Source organism: Polistes dominula, unplaced genomic scaffold (assembly GCF_049000335.1).
Source record: "Polistes dominula isolate Pdom_NZ unplaced genomic scaffold, Pdom_raw_medaka contig_33, whole genome shotgun sequence".
Taxonomy (NCBI): Eukaryota; Metazoa; Arthropoda; class Insecta; order Hymenoptera; family Vespidae; genus Polistes; species Polistes dominula.
In genome coordinates, this window is record NW_028300998.1 from 39,656 (window position 1) to 56,696 (window position 17,041).

The 17,041-nt window shown below is 38.3% G+C and overlaps 3 protein-coding genes and 1 long non-coding RNA gene across 7 annotated transcripts in view; 1 reads left to right on the forward strand and 3 right to left on the reverse strand.

Annotated features, from left to right (window-relative positions):
- Window positions 1-6,113, reverse strand: part of LOC107064497 (Myosin heavy chain-like) — a 34,098-nt gene extending 27,985 nt beyond the window's left edge. Inside the window, exons 1-4 of one of the 4 annotated variants that reach the window (XM_015317217.2) lie at window positions 5,976-6,113; window positions 5,663-5,900; window positions 3,535-4,314; window positions 2,988-3,455 (exon numbers count right to left, since the gene is read on the reverse strand). In XM_015317217.2, coding sequence (XP_015172703.2) covers window positions 2,988-3,455; window positions 3,535-4,314; window positions 5,663-5,797 — 1,383 coding nt within the window. In that variant the 5' untranslated portion in view covers window positions 5,798-5,900; window positions 5,976-6,113. Of the gene's footprint in view, window positions 1-2,987; window positions 3,456-3,534; window positions 4,315-5,662; window positions 5,901-5,946 lie in introns of all 4 variants that reach the window. The other 3 variants (XM_089173417.1, XM_089173416.1, XM_015317216.2) reach the window with 3 other exon arrangements.
- On the reverse strand, window positions 5,947-7,946 carry LOC149032188 (uncharacterized). Its single transcript, XR_016176867.1, has 2 exons — window positions 7,821-7,946; window positions 5,947-6,614 (listed from the first exon to the last, which is right to left on the reverse strand). It is a non-coding gene; the product is annotated as an uncharacterized LOC149032188 (long non-coding RNA).
- On the forward strand, window positions 7,755-9,959 carry HemK1 (HemK methyltransferase 1). The gene is made up of 6 exons (XM_015317239.2): window positions 7,755-7,894; window positions 8,190-8,560; window positions 8,749-8,837; window positions 8,936-9,149; window positions 9,299-9,537; window positions 9,657-9,959. Exons 2-6 carry the CDS (start codon window positions 8,231-8,233, stop codon window positions 9,898-9,900), a joined length of 1,116 nt encoding a protein of 371 aa, XP_015172725.1. The 5' UTR covers window positions 7,755-7,894; window positions 8,190-8,230; the 3' UTR covers window positions 9,901-9,959.
- Window positions 9,960-10,055: 96 nt separating this feature from the next.
- Window positions 10,056-16,186, reverse strand: LOC107064500 (uncharacterized). Its single transcript, XM_015317227.2, has 10 exons — window positions 15,876-16,186; window positions 13,744-14,113; window positions 13,493-13,670; window positions 12,793-13,408; window positions 12,430-12,689; window positions 11,826-12,007; window positions 11,521-11,755; window positions 11,265-11,439; window positions 10,788-11,016; window positions 10,056-10,685 (listed from the first exon to the last, which is right to left on the reverse strand). Exons 1-10 carry the CDS (start codon window positions 16,000-16,002, stop codon window positions 10,409-10,411), a joined length of 2,649 nt encoding a protein of 882 aa, XP_015172713.2. The 5' UTR covers window positions 16,003-16,186; the 3' UTR covers window positions 10,056-10,408.
- Window positions 16,187-17,041: the final 855 nt, after the last annotated feature.

Below are 17,041 nucleotides of genomic sequence, written 5' to 3' on the forward strand. Positions count from 1 at the left end.
CAACTAAATGCAGGCGTAACCCTATGCAAATCGCGTGACCAAGGGGGAGACCGGAATCTAACGTCGCGTAAATTTTATTTTTATTTATTTTCCCATGGCGATGACGTATAACTCGTGACTTTTTTTTACATACTATTTTCATTCTTTTTCACTACTTTGACACGTTTTATAATAGTTATTAATGTCAAAACTGAGCAGTACTCATATAGATATATGAGATAATAGTGGCACGTTAATTATACGTACGTAACATATTCATATGTATGTCCCCGTGTCACGATAAAGCTTATCATCGAAAAAGTCTATTTTAACATTAACCTTTAAACTAAAACGTGCATCACGACAAATGCAACAAGACCATTTTACCGCGTTTGTTTCTATTTGAAATCATTGACAATTGACAAGATTTAGCTTGTTGACGCATATCATTGATTTCTACTCACTTTTTGTCATTATATAAAGAAGGATCAGAGGATTCATGGATGCTGGAGAAAGATGTTGTTGTTTTAGAAAATCTTTGTCCCTCCCAAGTGATTCTACTTTGCCAAGTATAGTCTTATTACGGAACGTGACTCATGATCCCGCTATATTCGGTTGGTTCCAACGGTAGTAGTGGCAACGACTACGACGACTACGACGACGATGGCCTCTTACAATAGTTAGAAAACACCGTTTCTTTTTCTTTCCTTCTTCTTATTCCCTTCTTTTCCTCCTTTTTCTCTTCACATAACGACACGCACACGCACACACCCTCTTATTTACGTGTTTATGGCTGCACGTTGCGTGCATCGACTTGTTACTATTCGAGCTTCAAAAAATTGTTAAATAAACAAAAGTGGTCGCGATAAATGATAGAGACGACAATTGAAGAATTTTATGGTATACTTTCACATTTTCACATTCAATCTTCGTACGTGAATGCGAGCGTGAATACGAGGAGTGTGGATACGAGCTTGAATGCACGCAAAACAAAACTGAAGAAATATAAAACTCGACTCGATCCAGTAATACTCCAACCGGTTCCTATCTATCACACAATTTATCACACGATGAATCATTGAATTGGGCCAAGTTGTTACATCTAAACCGTCATTATCACGAGCAATGCAAAACAAAACAAAACAAAACAAAAATATGAAAAAAGGAAAAAGTAAAAACGGGGTGTGGTGAAATATTATCAATCTTAAGATATTCCTTTGCGATATCTGTTGCGATATCTAAGAAACACAAATTGTTCTTATCAAGCATCGAAGTAGCATGGAAAAAGAAAATCTTACGAGTATATCATATGTTCGATTCGCTGCAATATCATAAAAATACAACTTTAACACTGTCAATTGGCTATTAATTACTTGATTTTAAAATGAATGTTTTGAATGTTTTGAATGTTTTGAATTACTTCCCCTGGATGTAGGTAGATGGAAAAAGTGAAAATGAAAAAGATTCGAGAAACGGTCCGTCACGGTCCAAGAAGATAATACTCCAGTTAAATGGCTCGTACTCTTTACGATAGAGTGCTCCATAACAAGGAACGTGTCGTAACTTTGTGCCTATTCGAGAGAAACTTAACGAACAAGCGACGTAGAGCATAGCATATCCGCTTTTTTCTCGCCAAATTGTTTACTTTGGCGAATATCCAGAAACAACCAAAGAGTCAACAATGGAAAAAGACGAACAAACGAATAGAAAGACTATGACACTCTTCTCTTGCTTTTTCAGTCTTCATTTTACTTTTTACTTCGGAATAAACAATCGACATAACGAGAAATAGTGTGTGTGTGTGTGTGAGTGAGTGTATGCGCGCGCGCGTGCGCGTGACGCGAGGGAAAAAGGAAGGAAGGTATTATTAAAGAGCATCCAATTGTAAAGAGAAGGGGACGTACCAGACGATTTACATTTCGATTAATCAACCAATTTCCTTGAAAGTACATCTAATACAACAATATTCTTCAAAGTAGGCTATTTTTTATTATTAACCTTTAACAAACAAAAGCTATGATCAGAGAAATTCTTTCGTTTGCGCAATAAATCATCGTCATCGTTAACACCCTTCTCCGAATACCAAGTAGATCTCTGAACAATGACCCAACCATTCCACTAGCATTTAGAGCTCTCATATATATGCCTTTTTTATTTAAAAAATAGATCATCTTTTGTCAAGAAACCCATAAGTCTTGAATTATATCAAAGAGACATTTTTTTTACTAAGAAACACCCAAATTTGGAATGTTTGCAATTTCAACTGTTTTGTTTTGACAAGAAATCTCTCGGATATGAAAATACTTTCAAGAGAAATCACAGTCTGTAAAAACAATCACTTTCGCTTATTGTATGCTAATCCTTAGTACCCAAAGGTGCATTCAACTTTGCTGCCAATTCATTGTCGATTTCGCATGCTTACAGTCTCAACTATTATGCTTTATTACGTGGCACAAACATTTGAATGGACTAATATTTGAAATATATGCGATGTACAATATATATTGGTAAGAAAGAAAAAATATCATGTGGGCAGATCACACGTGTTAGAAGTGAAACCTTCGAAAAACTAAGTTTCGAGAGAAAGAGACGACTGCAGAATATCAGGTGTAGGATAATCGTAAGGGGGGGGGGGAATTTATTTGTTATAATATTATTATTATTATATTATTGTTATCACATTCAAAAATTATTATACGTTTTATTGAAAACACATATAAATAGATAACATATTACACAGCAAGCAAGTTCTCAATTCAAAGAAATGAGACGAGTTGCTTCTGGTAACTAAAAAATGCATGGTAACTAAACACCTCTGTTAGTATAGTAAACACCTCTATAGTAAGGTTTTTTCCGAAAAGTAGTAAGGTCTATATTCCGTCTCATTCCCTCGCAGTCTAAATCCTATGTTTGTCTCTTTTTCCGTTTATTTACTTTTCATATCACTCCCATTCTAAAGAAGTTTTCACTTCAATAAAAATAGCAAAAGGAGCAAACTATGGACTTACCTTGACCGTGACACTGCTGCCAGATCCTTTGATCAGATCTATAATCTCTTCCCTAGACTTATCGTCAACATTGATTCCATTAACTTCGATAAGTCGGTCACCTGGCAGAAGACCAGTATCGTTGTTATGCTGGACTAGAGTACCAGGTTCAGCGAAAATAACAGGTCTCATTTGCGTAACACCATTGGCAGCTCGTTCGACGACAACAGCACGACGAAGGGAAAAACCAAAATCGTTGCGAGGAGGTGGCTGTCTTTGGATCGTTAGCTCTCGTGGTTCCGGAAGTTCGAGAGGAACGATTTCCGGTAATTGAAGTTCGACTCCCTGTTCCTCGAAAGAAGCAGAAGATCGCCATCTAGAGAAACCCTGAGATTCGCCAACTGGCGAAAGACTGAACGGTGGAGTAGCAAAACTCGAATTAGTTGTGTCCGTCAAGGAATCGGCCGACGGACTGGCGCTCGTTACCACCTTAAAATGTGATATCATACGAGATGAAACTTCGTCAAGAAGCAAGATAACAATAATTAACGATCATTTACATTTATACCTGCAGTAACTTTGACTCGACCGGGTGATGGTGATGATGATGTTGCTGTTGTTGATGATGCTGTTGCTGTTGATGCTGCTGCTGCTGCTGTTGATGTTGCTGTTCCTGCTGCTGCTGCTGCTGCTGCTGTTGTTGAAGATGCTGCGTTGCTTGATGGTGGTATAAATGTTGATGATGAAGAGAAACCTGTTGAGAAGATACTCGCCAAGATTGAGCGTCCTCCTCGGAGGGACTGCAAATTTCGTCCTTTGAAAGACCAATAGCCATTGCACCTAAGCTTGGTGAGTGCGTAGGAGGTACATTCTGATAGGCTATCACTTCGTTCTGCAAAGTGTTCCTCACCAACAAATTACTAGCCTCTTGGTAACCAGCTTCGTTCCCATTCGGTAAAACAACTTCTTCCGAAAGGACATTGATGGTGCCACTGGTTATACTTAATCTTGGTCCTTTTAATATTCCTCTTTTTGGTGGTTTCGGTGGAAGGGGAGGGAGATTTTTGACACCGGCGTTCGTCGTCGTCGTCGTTGTACTCAAAGAGGTCAACGATGTCTCCGACGAATCGCTTTGTGTCAAACCATCAGGCGTTCTCATTGTCCAACTCGAGCCTGTACCACCGCCCAACGCAGTAGTATTTCCTGTTCCACCCGTCGTGTTCTGCGCGTTCTCCAATAGATTCCGATCCAAATGAGCAAAGAAAGACGCACTATAATCGGCTGTTATACCGCTAGGTAGTTTTTCCTTTTCCTTTCTGCGTCCTGGTATCTTCAGAGATCTTCGAACCTGTCCGGACACAAAAATTCTCTCTTTTTTGTCTTTTTTCTTTCTTTAGTCGTTTGGTGAGTACAATCAAAACGTTTATCATCATAAAACGCGTTATTTACCGATTCGACTTAACCGATTGAACGTTCAAAAATTGATAAGGTTACAGTATGTTTATTCGATTATTTCATCATTTTTACTCGACAAAAGTTATTGATGAGCACTTGCGACTTGTATAATATATATTGTTCAAATTTTCTTATTCGCTAGATCCGCATTAAAGCAACATTCATGATGTTCCCAGATCGCACTTACATTTTGCACTAACATTTACATCGCGATTCCATTTTTATTCCCTTCAAATAATGTTATTTCGAGAAATCATTTCATAATTCCCTGCCATTATTAACGATATCGGAATGACGTATTTATATCCAACTAATAAGTTGGAAATAATAGAAAAAATCATCATCAAAAACTTCTATCGATTTCACAAGGTTGGAAACATTATCAGATAATTGTCCTCTTTTTTTATCGGTACATCCGATAACGTCTATATGTCAGTAATAATCCATATATAATAATCCATTTTGTTGCAGTAAAATATTGATTGATACGTAAAAATATGTCATTGAATGCGTATCATATTAGAAAAATTCTTTTTATGAAAAGATAAATATGAAACGATCCCAATGTCCAATCTGACATTCTTTTACTTCTGTTTAGTAGTAAACTGGCAAAATAAGTAATATGTGTTGTATTATATGGTACTTTAAGAATTTCTCTTGAAATACTCTAACAAATAGGCATAGAAGAATTATTAAGAAGGTTTATTTGCAACAATTTCAAAGTTACGTTGATATATTTGTCGTGAATAAAAATGGCCATTGACAATGCCATTTCTGATAAAAATATTTCTGATTCTAAACATTTTCTAATGCGTCTTTTTATATCTATCGATTATTTTGGCAAACATTTTTTTTTGTTTGTTTTTTTTAAATTTTTACTTAAAGGAGAACAAAATTATGCTGTATAACCTTACTAAACATAAACATTACGTTTATATGATTTGCTTACAGATGAATATACGTTTGTTGTCATATATATCCATATCTGTTATATATAACGTACTAAACAAGGTGTCCCAAAAGTAATTTAACCTGACTGAATAATAATTATAGATAATGTTTTCTCACGTATTTGAAATGCTTTAAATGAAAAACAAAATATTATAATTCTATTAATCCTTTGTCTACGCAATAAAAAGAAATAGTTATAAAAGTTAGTTATATTTTATGTAGAGTTAATTTTGGGACATCCTGTATGTAAATATAGTATATAAATGTAAATAGGTGTTAATAGGTCTCACCTCATCGAGCCGTAAAAGTTCCTCAGCAGACATACTCCCTCGATCCCTTTTCTTGACATCCTTCCTTTCCTTTTTTTCCCTCTTTCTCTTCTCCTTGTCGTCCTTCTCCGTGGCCTTCTTCATGAAATTGAACATTTTCTCGCTCGCGCGACACTTCAAAGACGATGCAGCACGTTCGACCAGCTGAGAAGACGATTCACTTTCTTTTTCTTTACATAGGTCTTTACATAGGTATAATCTATACAATCAAACAAACAAACACAACAAACAAACGTAGTACTCACCGTCGATACGAAGATAACGTTTTTCTCACTTTGAAAAATTGCGCGCGACTCGTCATCGACACGCGTGCTTCGATCACGGCCAGGACGACGCACGCGCCGCACGCACCCACGCACTCACGCACGCACGCACGCACTCACGCACGCACGCACGCACGCTCGCACGCACGTACGCACGCACGTACGCACACTTTCAACAAATTCACAAACGCGAACAAAATACGCGCCTCGACATTGGCTAGTTGAGAGAGAGCACCGTCGATAGAAGGAATGGGATAGGTTGCAGGTGGATGGTGGGGAATCAGGGTAAAGGAAGTGGTAGGTGTGTGCTGTGTGTGCTGCGTGTCGTGTGTTTCGAGAGTGAGAGTGAAGAGTGAGAGAGATGATACAGTACAGTAATTATTGAGCCAACAAGGTAAATTCGAGGAATCGTTGCTACTCAAACGTCGTACTCGCAATCCTAGTTGCAATTGTAGTTGCAATCGTAGTTATTGTTATCGCTTTCTCGCGGACGGAAAAAAAGCCGCAAGGGCGTGAACCACCGGCCGGAGTAATTTCCTCTTGTTTTTCCTTCATGATCCTTTCGAACTATGCGGAAATGATGGCCATCGTTGATGCGATGACAATGCGATGACAGTGCGATGACAATGCGACGACAATTGCGGTTTTTTCTACAAATAATATCACTGACAATCTTTCCCGGAGTAACGAAACAATGCGATTGGTAGAGTTCAGTTACTCACGCGCACACGTGCGTACCTAGCGTACCTAGCTTACAAGTTAAATCATCTATGTATTTCGCATTGCAACTTTCGCTGTGCACTTTGCGTTGTCTCTCTTTCTATCCCTTTTCATCATTCTCTAACCACTCGAGTATATTCGTAATATACACTGCGACGTCGTTGCGTAAAGAACGCGAGAAAGGAAGCGAGAGAGATAACGTGTAGAGTGCTTTTCCTCTCTCTCCCTCCCTCTCTCTCTTTCTCTCTCTCTTTCTCCCCCCCTATCTACTTGTCACTTTTCACCGTACCTTTCTTGTTCTCCTCGGCGGCCACCACTACCATCAAATACAGCGCCAATCGATCGTTCGTCGTTCGTGTTCGTCGTGTCGGGTGAAAAGCGAGAAGGAGAGAGATGGAAAATGATGTACATTTAATCGCAACGAGAGGCTAGTAAAATCAAGAAAGAGAGAGAGGGAAAGAGAAAAATATAGCAATCAAAATCGGTACGTGATAGAACCCCGAACGTTGAGAGCGTTCCGGTCAGCCGGCGTTTTTTTGCTCAACCGTAGAAACTCTTTCTTTCTTAAACAATAGGAATGAACACACGTTTAGGTTGATATTAGACATCGAAAAGATAGAGAAACGCAACCACCAAGCGACACCACCAACGTTGTATTCCAAATAGGTATTGTGTTGTTTGTTGCACTGCATGCACGTACGTACACATCCATATAGATGGGCAAGGAAAGGTAGGTAGTAACTAGCGACGCCGAGGTGTCGTGTCGTTATACAGCACCTTCTTCCTCTTCCTCTTTTCGTTGAAGCGAGTCCTCGTGCTCGAAAACGACGTCGCACTCGACATCGGTTTCGTTCTTTCTTTCTCCCACCCTCTGTCACTCCCTCTGTCACTCTCTCTCTCTCTCTCTCTCTCTCTAGAATTTACCCTCACATCGAACACTCTCACCACGACAATTGTATTATTGTTAGCTCCTCGACGACAACAACAACAACAACAACAACGATGACGACGACGATGATGATGACGACGACGACGACGACGACGACGACGACGAAGAGGAGGATTAGAGGAGGGCCAGGTGAAATTTGACGGCGTGCATAAGTTACTACTTAAGATCGAGAGCAGCAACGACTGACCTGTGCGCTCGCCGTCACTGCCGTCACCGCCGCCACCGCCACCGCCGCCGCTGCCGCCGCCGCCGCCGCCGCCGGTACACCGTCGATCCTCGCCACACATTCTCTTCCCCTCCAAGCTTCGTTCATTTCCGAGATCAGCCGAATATCGACGGAAACGAATTCGCGCTTGCGCCTTTTACTCTAAAGTTATTCGAAGACATATTTTTCGATTCTATACTACTTCGATCGATAACCTATCGACTTGAGAATTCTCTTGATTATTTTTTTAACACATTTTGTTTTTTATTTTTTTTGTTTTTATTCGTTTTCATAAAAATACAAGTAAATAAGTTATTGTATTAATATGAAGAGTTACTCGTGTTCTTTCAGATTTAAAATGTCCTCCGGTAGATGTCAGTATTTTGAAGAAGATGCCTTTTCGTTTCTTACCAATCGATAATGTTCTTACGTATCATTCGATAAGAACGCCTCGACGAGTTAACTCCCTTCAAGACAACATGTTGTATCGTCGAATATTAAAAACATGTGTTCTTGTGATCGAAAAAAACACGGCCATGAGTATTACTCGCACGAGGAATAACGTAACTATGAATCGTGCTTTTACTAGCAATTGTTCTACGAATTGTCCGACCATTAGGGAGATTGTTGAAAAATGGAGTCACCGGTTTGAGAATGAGGCTATACCAGAACCCGTTGAATCGATCGAGCACATCGTCGCTCACGTTGTAGGTTTAAAAAAGGTACAAAATATGAAATTCTTCGTATATTTATTCGTTTATAAGGAGCATTGCCATTTTGTATCCGTTTATATCTCAATACAAACTATTCAAGCGTTGCCTTTTGTCTTTTTTAAAATAAACCAGTGATGACATAATTAACTTGAAATAGTTCATCAGTAACATTCTTTCTTTCTTTTTTTTTTTTTCAGCTTCTAGATGTCACAAATTTTCGAGATAAACGACTTACGGAAGATCAATTGAAAGAGTTAGAGTCACTTTGCGAATGCAGATTGTCCAGGTAAAAAATGTGATAACAGTATAAAAAATGAGAAAATTTGGTATGCGTTGTTTATATCACATTGTATTGCGTAATTTCATGAAAATGAAGTCCTACAGGATGCCGGTTCAGTATATAATCGGTGAATGGGACTTTCGTGATATTACCTTGAAATTAGTTCCCCCCGTTTTTATTCCACGTCCGGAAACGGAAATAATAGTGGATATTATTTTGAAAAGGCTGAGTTATTTGCAAGAAGCTCATCATGAAATTCTTGAAATTGGTTGTGGCTCTGGCGCGATATCGCTAGCATTGGCACACTCCTCCGATAAGGTACATTTTATTTGGGTGCATTAATAAATGAATAGTAAGTGAAAAACTCCAAGAATAATAATTATAGCGTTATTACAGGTGATTAAAATAAATGGGATTTATGTAATCATCGAAAAAATAGTTCGGAGTAAATTTTCATACTATTCTAGGTTAAATGTATAGCAGTCGATAATAATCCGCATGCTTGCGATTTAACAAAAGAAAATTGCAGCAAGCTTGGCTTGCGAGAAAGAGTGACGGTAATGCAGGCAACATTGGAAGAAGATGGAACATTAACATTATCCGGCAATACAACAAATTTACGAGATCAAAGTTTCGCTTTTATCGTTAGTAATCCACCGTATGTGCCAACCAAGGATATATTGAAATTAGAGCCAGAAATTAAAATGTACGTAGTTCTAGATTATCATGGTTTTTAAGAATAGATGAACGCACACACGCACGCACGCACGCACGCACGCAACCGTATACTCTTACTTTGTACTCTTACTTTTTCGGATCACACAGTTACGAGGATTTAAGGGCTTTAGATGGTGGAATTGATGGACTGAAGATTATCAAGCCTCTTATACAGTACAGTGCCAAGGCGTTGAAACCAGGAGGTCGTCTCTTTATCGAAGTAGATCCAGTACATCCGGAATATATAAGTTTCTTCGTGAAAAAATACGATACTCTAAAGTTGCATTACGAGCATACTTATAAAGACTTTTGCAATAACGATCGATTTGTCGAAATATCGAAGATCTTGTAAAAATACATTATTGTAATATTCGTTTAAACGAAGAAGCACTTTATAGTATATTCGTTATACGCGCTGTGTTTTTTTATATCATTTTATCTCTCTATGATTTCATTCCTTCATATGATATCGAAAATGATTAGGGTAGTAATAGTGACAATAGTAACTTTGATTAGTTAATCAAATTCAATTATATTTTAATCGTAAAACGTTAATTAAACATCACGACAGTGTTTCGATAGCTGTCGGTCGTCAATTGAAAATTACATACAATTATTTATATAATAGATCGAATCATGGTAATTACAATGATACATGTTTCAAATTGATCAAGATAAAATATGAAAGTGTTATATTTTAATCGATTAAACCTAATGAACAATATTGTGTTTGTTTTATGTTTTATGCTATACTAATGAGTTATGAAATTGATAACGATCTAGAAATGAATTAGCAATCCTACGACATATAAACACACACTATGTTGTTCATAGTCGTTAATAAAGTTTATCTCCGTTTATCACGGAGAAAATTTGTCCAGTTCTTTTTTGATACTGCTGATTAAAGGTACCGCTGGATCTTCCGGCGAGAGTTGAGAATCCACTAGAATACGCTTGGTATCCACTTCTGGTAGATTAGGTTTGTGAAAGGGACCAGCACTGAGCGGTCTCGAACCCCAAGTACCACCACGTGGATGATTCGAGTGACCAGTTTCAGGAATGTCTTCTACCAGATTTCTTCTCGATACGGACGTGCGAGGTCGAGTACTTAATTCTGCCAGCGTTCTTGACGTTGGACTAACAAATAAAAATGGCAAGGCAAGTGCGTATACAGGCACTTGTATACGATTTGAAAAAAAAAACAAAAAAAAAAAAACAAAGTGTAGAATAAAAAGTTACCTGTGCTTGCCTTCGGTAAATATCGTGAGAGCATCCGTCGTGCGTACGGCAGAGTTCGGACGCGTGTTCGTCGCTTGGAATAATTCTTTACTAGGCTTGGGCTCTCTGCTTCCGAAGAGGCTGAACGAGTCCTCGAGGAGTTCATGGAGGCGTCTCCTAGCACGACCCACGGGACCACCCGAACCCACGAAGACCTGTTCGACGTCCGATATTTCGGATGTGCCGTTACCTGATAATAATGCAAAACTTTCGAGAGAATGCGCGAACGGATGATCATTTCCATTTAATTCGTTGGCGAAACCGTTACCGATACCTATCATTAGGTATAATCGAAATATCAATCAAATTTTCTATCCTATTTCATTAGATATTTCCAGATGATATGATAAATGTACTTTCGATAACGGTTTATTCGCTTTCGTCTCTCATCAATGTATAAATATAATGAATGGGATAAAAAGGTTATAAGCGTGACACCTTCCGTAGATAATCCTTGTCTTCTCAGAGTCCAAACTATAGGTCCAACGACTCCGGGGTCTCGAAAAGTACTGCTTGATCTGGTTAAAAACGAATCGCCGACTTTATCGTTTCTAGCATAGCCATTGTTCCTACGTCTTCCACTTTCGGGAGAATCTACGTCCAGATGCTTTACCTAAATAAGGTAAAAGACTTTTCGAACGTGTCTAGTAGCAAATGCAACGATAGATCTCACATAGATAGATAGAACTCTTACTGTTACTGGCTCGAGGACTCTTGAAAGTGGTTCTACACTTCGCATACTCGGAAATTGCTTGCAAGAAGGCATAGACAGATAAGAACGCGGCGAGGCTAAAACTTCTTCTTGCCTCGGGTAACCATTTTCAAGAGATTCCAACATCTCCGTATGATCAGCAATAGTATCCATCGAATCCGGAGTTCTTGGTGGATCGATGGCGTTAGTTCTCATCATTCTACCCTGACTTCTTACTCTGCATTTTATAAACACCAAATTATACTTATTTAATATTTTGCAAATTGCATCCTTGTGTATCGTGTTACCTTGTTTTTCTCGAAGGTTGGTCCTCGATGCTCCAAGGACTAGCTACAACAGGTTTCTTAGATTCCTCCTCGTTATCCGTGGAAAACTCGTCGATGCTACGATGAAGACTGTCGGCGGTTGTATCAGGAGTTTTCGAAAGAGTTCTTGGGGTTTGCCTTTGACTGGTAGTACCGTCTACGATCTATCAAGAAAATATAACTTTAGGGGATTTAGGATATGAGCTGGCACGCAATTCGAATATTTATTTGGACTCTATCGATAAAATATATCGTCATGCCAACGAGAGGAGAGAATAAATTCATCTTCTTAATAGCCTCCCTTTTTCCTTATTCCTTTACGAATATCATTTTCCATCACGCAAGCGGAATCAAATCTTACGTACTTTCTTACGTACTTTCTTACGTACTTTCTTACGTACTTTCTTACGATTCTTACGATTATACCAAAGGGAGAAGAAGAAGAGGAAGAACTTTATACCGATAATTTGCGATTTACATTTAAATTTCTAGCCTTATTTGCATTTTACTAGTAGTACAAGTTAATAGAGTATTTGAAAATTCTTTGAACACGATGAAATTGTTATTCTTATATTGATATTCTTACCTTGCCTTCCGAGTAGTCAGGCGTCAAGAAAGTTGCGTTGTCGATACCAGGAGATGGTAGAACATAATCTCGTTCCTTTTTAAGTATACTTTTATTCGGTGGTGCTACGACAGCGCTGTGAGCTCGTTTTCTCTTGGCTATTAGGATTAAACCAGTAAGAAGTAGACCTAGTAAGATTACAGCAGCTCCAGCAGCTCCAACGAGCAACCAAACGTCTCTTTTTCTCGAAAGGGCTAAGGGTCTGGTCTCTTTTATATACGCTAAAAATGATTTTCCAAGTTATCATTTGCCAAATAAATATAATACTAATGTTATGTTGCGTGTGTTGCGTGTGTACTAAGTCTTCATTCAGTATAAACTCACGTTCGCTTCGAATAATAACAGGTACACCAAGCTCAAGAGCAACTTCTTGAGAGGAAAGTAGAGCCATGTCTCTGGCTGCTGTCTCGGCTGGCACAGGTTTTCCACCAAGATGAACGGAATAGATCAATCTAGTACCTTCACTCTCTATCGTGCTTGTATTGTGCATTCTGACCTGTACGACTCCATCCAAGGAACGTAATTTTGATGAAACAGTAGAGTTGATATCTTTATTGCTTTCTTCGGACAGTCTCCAATCGACGGATGACTTTGAACTAAAGTTCATTAGGCGTTGATCTTTGAAAATCATCGATGATGAATTAGTACCCGTTGTCGTATTAGTACGTAATATGTCGCCGTCGGTGTCGCCGTCGGTGTCGCCGTCGGTGTCGCCGTCGTCGTCGTCGTCGGCTTCTTCTTCTTTCTTCAAATTTGTCAGTAGAATTTTTTTCAAGCCGAAATTTGAACCGTTGTTCAATATATTATTGAGAATTTCAGTGTCATTGTTTCGAAATTTGGAGATAAATTTTCTTTCGCGTTTGGATATTTGAATCATTTCCTCTTTCGACGATTCGATTGAAGTAGTACTTGTTGGAATTGATGATTTTTGTCCAGTTGTCTAAAATAGTCATTGTCTAAATTGTTAACTACATATAATATAATAATGGTTAAACTACATATGTAGTATTTCATATATTTTCACCATTTGTTCGTGGAATCGTCGTTGTTTGGTAGCTCTGCGAGCTCTAGGATCGGTTGAAAGAAGACCAAGATGACGTTGTTGTTGCCTTGAAAATGCGATCCGATAGAGACGAGCCAATTTCAACTCAACCTTCTGTGGTACGGATTCTCCGGCGCGTAAAACGGTCAATAACCAATATCTGTTTCGCATAAATATATGAAATGTAATCCAATATAGTCCATGCGATCTTTAGAAAATGATAAATTTATAACCTGGGTCCAGGATCTTCGCCAATCAAAACCCCAATGTCTTGATCCTTGTCGTTGTCGTTGTCGTTGTCGTCGTTGTCGTCGTTGTCGTCGTTGTCGTCGTTGTCGTTGTTGTCCTCGTTTAAACGCGGAGTGGGATTAATACAAGTCGTACATTCGGGTCCATAGGGTGGTGCAGGTGCCGAAACACCTTTATCATCTTGATCATTTGGAGAATAGATAGTGACCGTATGATGAACCGTTCTAGTCTCGTAAAATGTCAAACCTTGATTTGGATCAACCCATGGTGGAGCATCATCTATACCAGTCCAAAAAAAATCTTGCAGATGGACTCGACGACCAGGTAGATGCTCGATTAAGATTATCTCGTCTTCTGAAAATCCAAAAATTCAACAAACATTCAATGCAAAAGTATACAAAATAAGCAGCCTTTGCTGCTTAATCAGAGAGAGCATCATTTGATTAATCTGAAGAACTTCATTTTCCATGCTTCCACATTAGTTGTTCAAGTCCACTAGAATATGGATAGTAATCGGCGAAAGAGAGCAACGACCTGGAGGGTGAACTCGTGTCGTCACGACAAAGCTAGGGATGAAACACCACGGAAGTCCACGGAAAGAAACTAAGCGTACCTGTCCTTTTATCACGCGATCTCGTGACGTCGGAAAGACGGCAACGTGTCTCGTAAAAATTGCATCATTATCTCCCATTCAAAATATTAGCTTTTAAACAAATGCTAAAGTACTTTTCGGAGTACCTTGAACTCGCGCACACGTTCGAATGAATGGAGCTAATAGTTATCGATATGATGAGTTATTAGTTTTAGTCAAAAGTTATGATGATCTATCCAAATTTTTGACTTTCTTCGTGACACAATACAGTTTGAATAATATTACATATTTAAAAGATAAAATAAATCGAACGAACAAAGTTTATTCCGTAATGCAATCATTGATACGTGAACACATGTGTACGCTAGTATATTTTCCACGGGTATCTTTTATGCAATCTTATTCTATGTTTTACGCGATAACTGGGTCTTTAACTGGGTCGAATAAGAACTTATCTTTAAAATAGAAAAAAGTAATAGTTTGATTTTATTGCAACATTTTATCAGTTAATTGTCTTTTATACTATATTTCAATGTGATGAAAAATATTACAAAAATGGATAATCATGTTGCATATTTTATTAGAAATCTTTGAAGATAGGCAAGAAGACAATGCAAGGCATCCAATCCATATCCAATCCATATCGAATCCATATCGAATCCATTCGCTTCGATTAGGCAAAGTTTCTTTTTCTTTGTTTTTTTTTTTTTTTTTGCATTTAGACGAACTACAACTAGGACGACCTGGTTTTACGGTCGGTTTGCGTTTCCGGTCCGGAAACTTCGGCGAAGTGTTCAACGTCGCAACATCCAACTAATTTTTCGAATGAAAAACGAAATCTTAATCGAATCTCGGAATCCGTTGATTTGTTGGATAACCAAATTATCCACATTTTTAGCAGCACATTACCATCGACTTTATGTGCACCACCCTGCAAAGATATTTTTAGACAGCGATGGTCAGATGTTAAATCAATAGAAAAGCGAGTTCCTATGGTGAGAATCGGTGAAATTGATTTTGATTAACTCTATGTAAAGTTATGCCTTTCTATCTCTCGCGAGATACCCACCCTCCTAATGGAAATCCCAACAACCTTTTGTCCCTCGATGTGTATTTTTCACCAAATATATTTGTCATCAATCAAAATTGTGGAGCGAAACAAAGAAATGTATGAAATGTAAGTGTTGTCAATGGAATTATAAATTGGCGAAATGATCTTGCGATTGACTTATTCGCGTAGGTATCCGCGTAGGTATCCGCGTAGGTATCCGCGTAGATATCCGCGTAGGTTGTACAGCACGTGTAGGTATCGCGCCGATATTAATATCGATTACCTGGCGCGCACTTGCGGCAAGCGTTGAATTACTTAAGTCCACCTACTATATTTTCTAAGCTTTACAGTTGTGACTTTCTAGTTTTATATGCGAATATTAATCGATGTGTCTTATCAATAATACAAACATAATCGATCGAGCCCACGTGTTGTAATTAGATTTTAGTTACATAATGTACAAAATGACTAACCAGCACCAGGTGGCAGAGTAGCTTGAACCCTCGATGTGGCGGAACTTTGTAAAACCAAGATCACTATCTGCACGACAGCACCAAGGGAAGCGGAAAATGCTGTTCGTACAAAAGTCCAAAGTAGCATCGCGCGTTCGCCGATGAGCGGCCGAGCTCGTGCACCGCTCTACTGAACCTCTCAACCTAACTCGACCTAACTCGACCTAAACTCAAAGACCCTTCCTTGGCTATACCTTTCCCCACCTCTCTTTACAATTCTACCTATATACAGGGTGTCGCATAAACTACTTACCCACAGTTATAGTATATATAATAGAAAAGAGAGGAAAGTATAAAAACAAAAAAAAATCACGATATATTTATATTTATATTTATCTCTTTTTAATCATTACCATACGAACCATACGTTACTTACAAATCATGCTGTAATTGTGATCCTTTCAGTGAGAGAGTCTTTACATGTCGTCTGTAATGCGTGTAATGTTTCTTTACGAAGAAAAAAGAAAGAAAAAAAAAGGAAAAAAAAGGAAAATGAAGTATCATTATCGTTATAATCTTCCTTAATTTAATCGTTATCATGATTGATTTTAATCATTATCGTACTTATACTCCATAGTAACGTGCTAAATAATACAAATATAACGTTAATTCGATACATTAGTGTAATAGATCGGACACTTTAGTAAGGAAAAATAATAATAATAATAATACGTGGTTTTTTTTCTAGTTTTCTCTCTCTCTCTCTCTCTCTCTCTCTCTTTCTTTCCCTTTCTATTTCTCTCTCGCTCTCGCTCTCGCTCTCTCTCTGTCGAGAAAAAAATACAATATAGTCTATAGGTATACGAAGTGCGAGGTACATAGAAGAAGACAATATTCGCCATCGGTCATACACTACGTACGCTCTATCCTATGGAAATAATCGCTCGCTCGCGCATTTTAATACATACATATCAACGTATATTATTTATAAGCGCATTAAAACATGATTGTCGAATATCTATTTACAAAATTATTTACATTTATTAAGATTATTTGTTAAGAATTTTCCTACATGTCCCTTCCGTCTTTCGTGTCTCGTCAATTACAATAAACGAAGCAATTATATGGCCACAACGGGGGTACCATCGTTCAATTCAATTCGCGTGCTATTAGTCGTAATGCAGACG

Excerpts from the sequence above, each read along its gene's own strand:
- HemK1 (XM_015317239.2), top strand. The coding sequence starts at position 8,231 with ATGCCTTTTCGTTTCTTACCAATCGATAATGTTCTTACGTATCATTCG. Across the intron at positions 8,561-8,748 it reads ACGTTGTAGGTTTAAAAAAG|CTTCTAGATGTCACAAATTT; the intron begins GTACAAAATATG and ends TTTTTTTTTCAG. Across the intron at positions 9,538-9,656 it reads TTAGAGCCAGAAATTAAAAT|TTACGAGGATTTAAGGGCTT; the intron begins GTACGTAGTTCT and ends CGGATCACACAG.
- LOC107064500 (XM_015317227.2), bottom strand. The coding sequence starts at position 16,002 with ATGCTACTTTGGACTTTTGTACGAACAGCATTTTCCGCTTCCCTTGGT. Across the intron at positions 12,690-12,792 it reads TGTTATTATTCGAAGCGAAC|CGTATATAAAAGAGACCAGA; the intron begins GTGAGTTTATAC and ends AATCATTTTTAG. Across the intron at positions 10,686-10,787 it reads TTTACCGAAGGCAAGCACAG|TCCAACGTCAAGAACGCTGG; the intron begins GTAACTTTTTAT and ends TTTATTTGTTAG.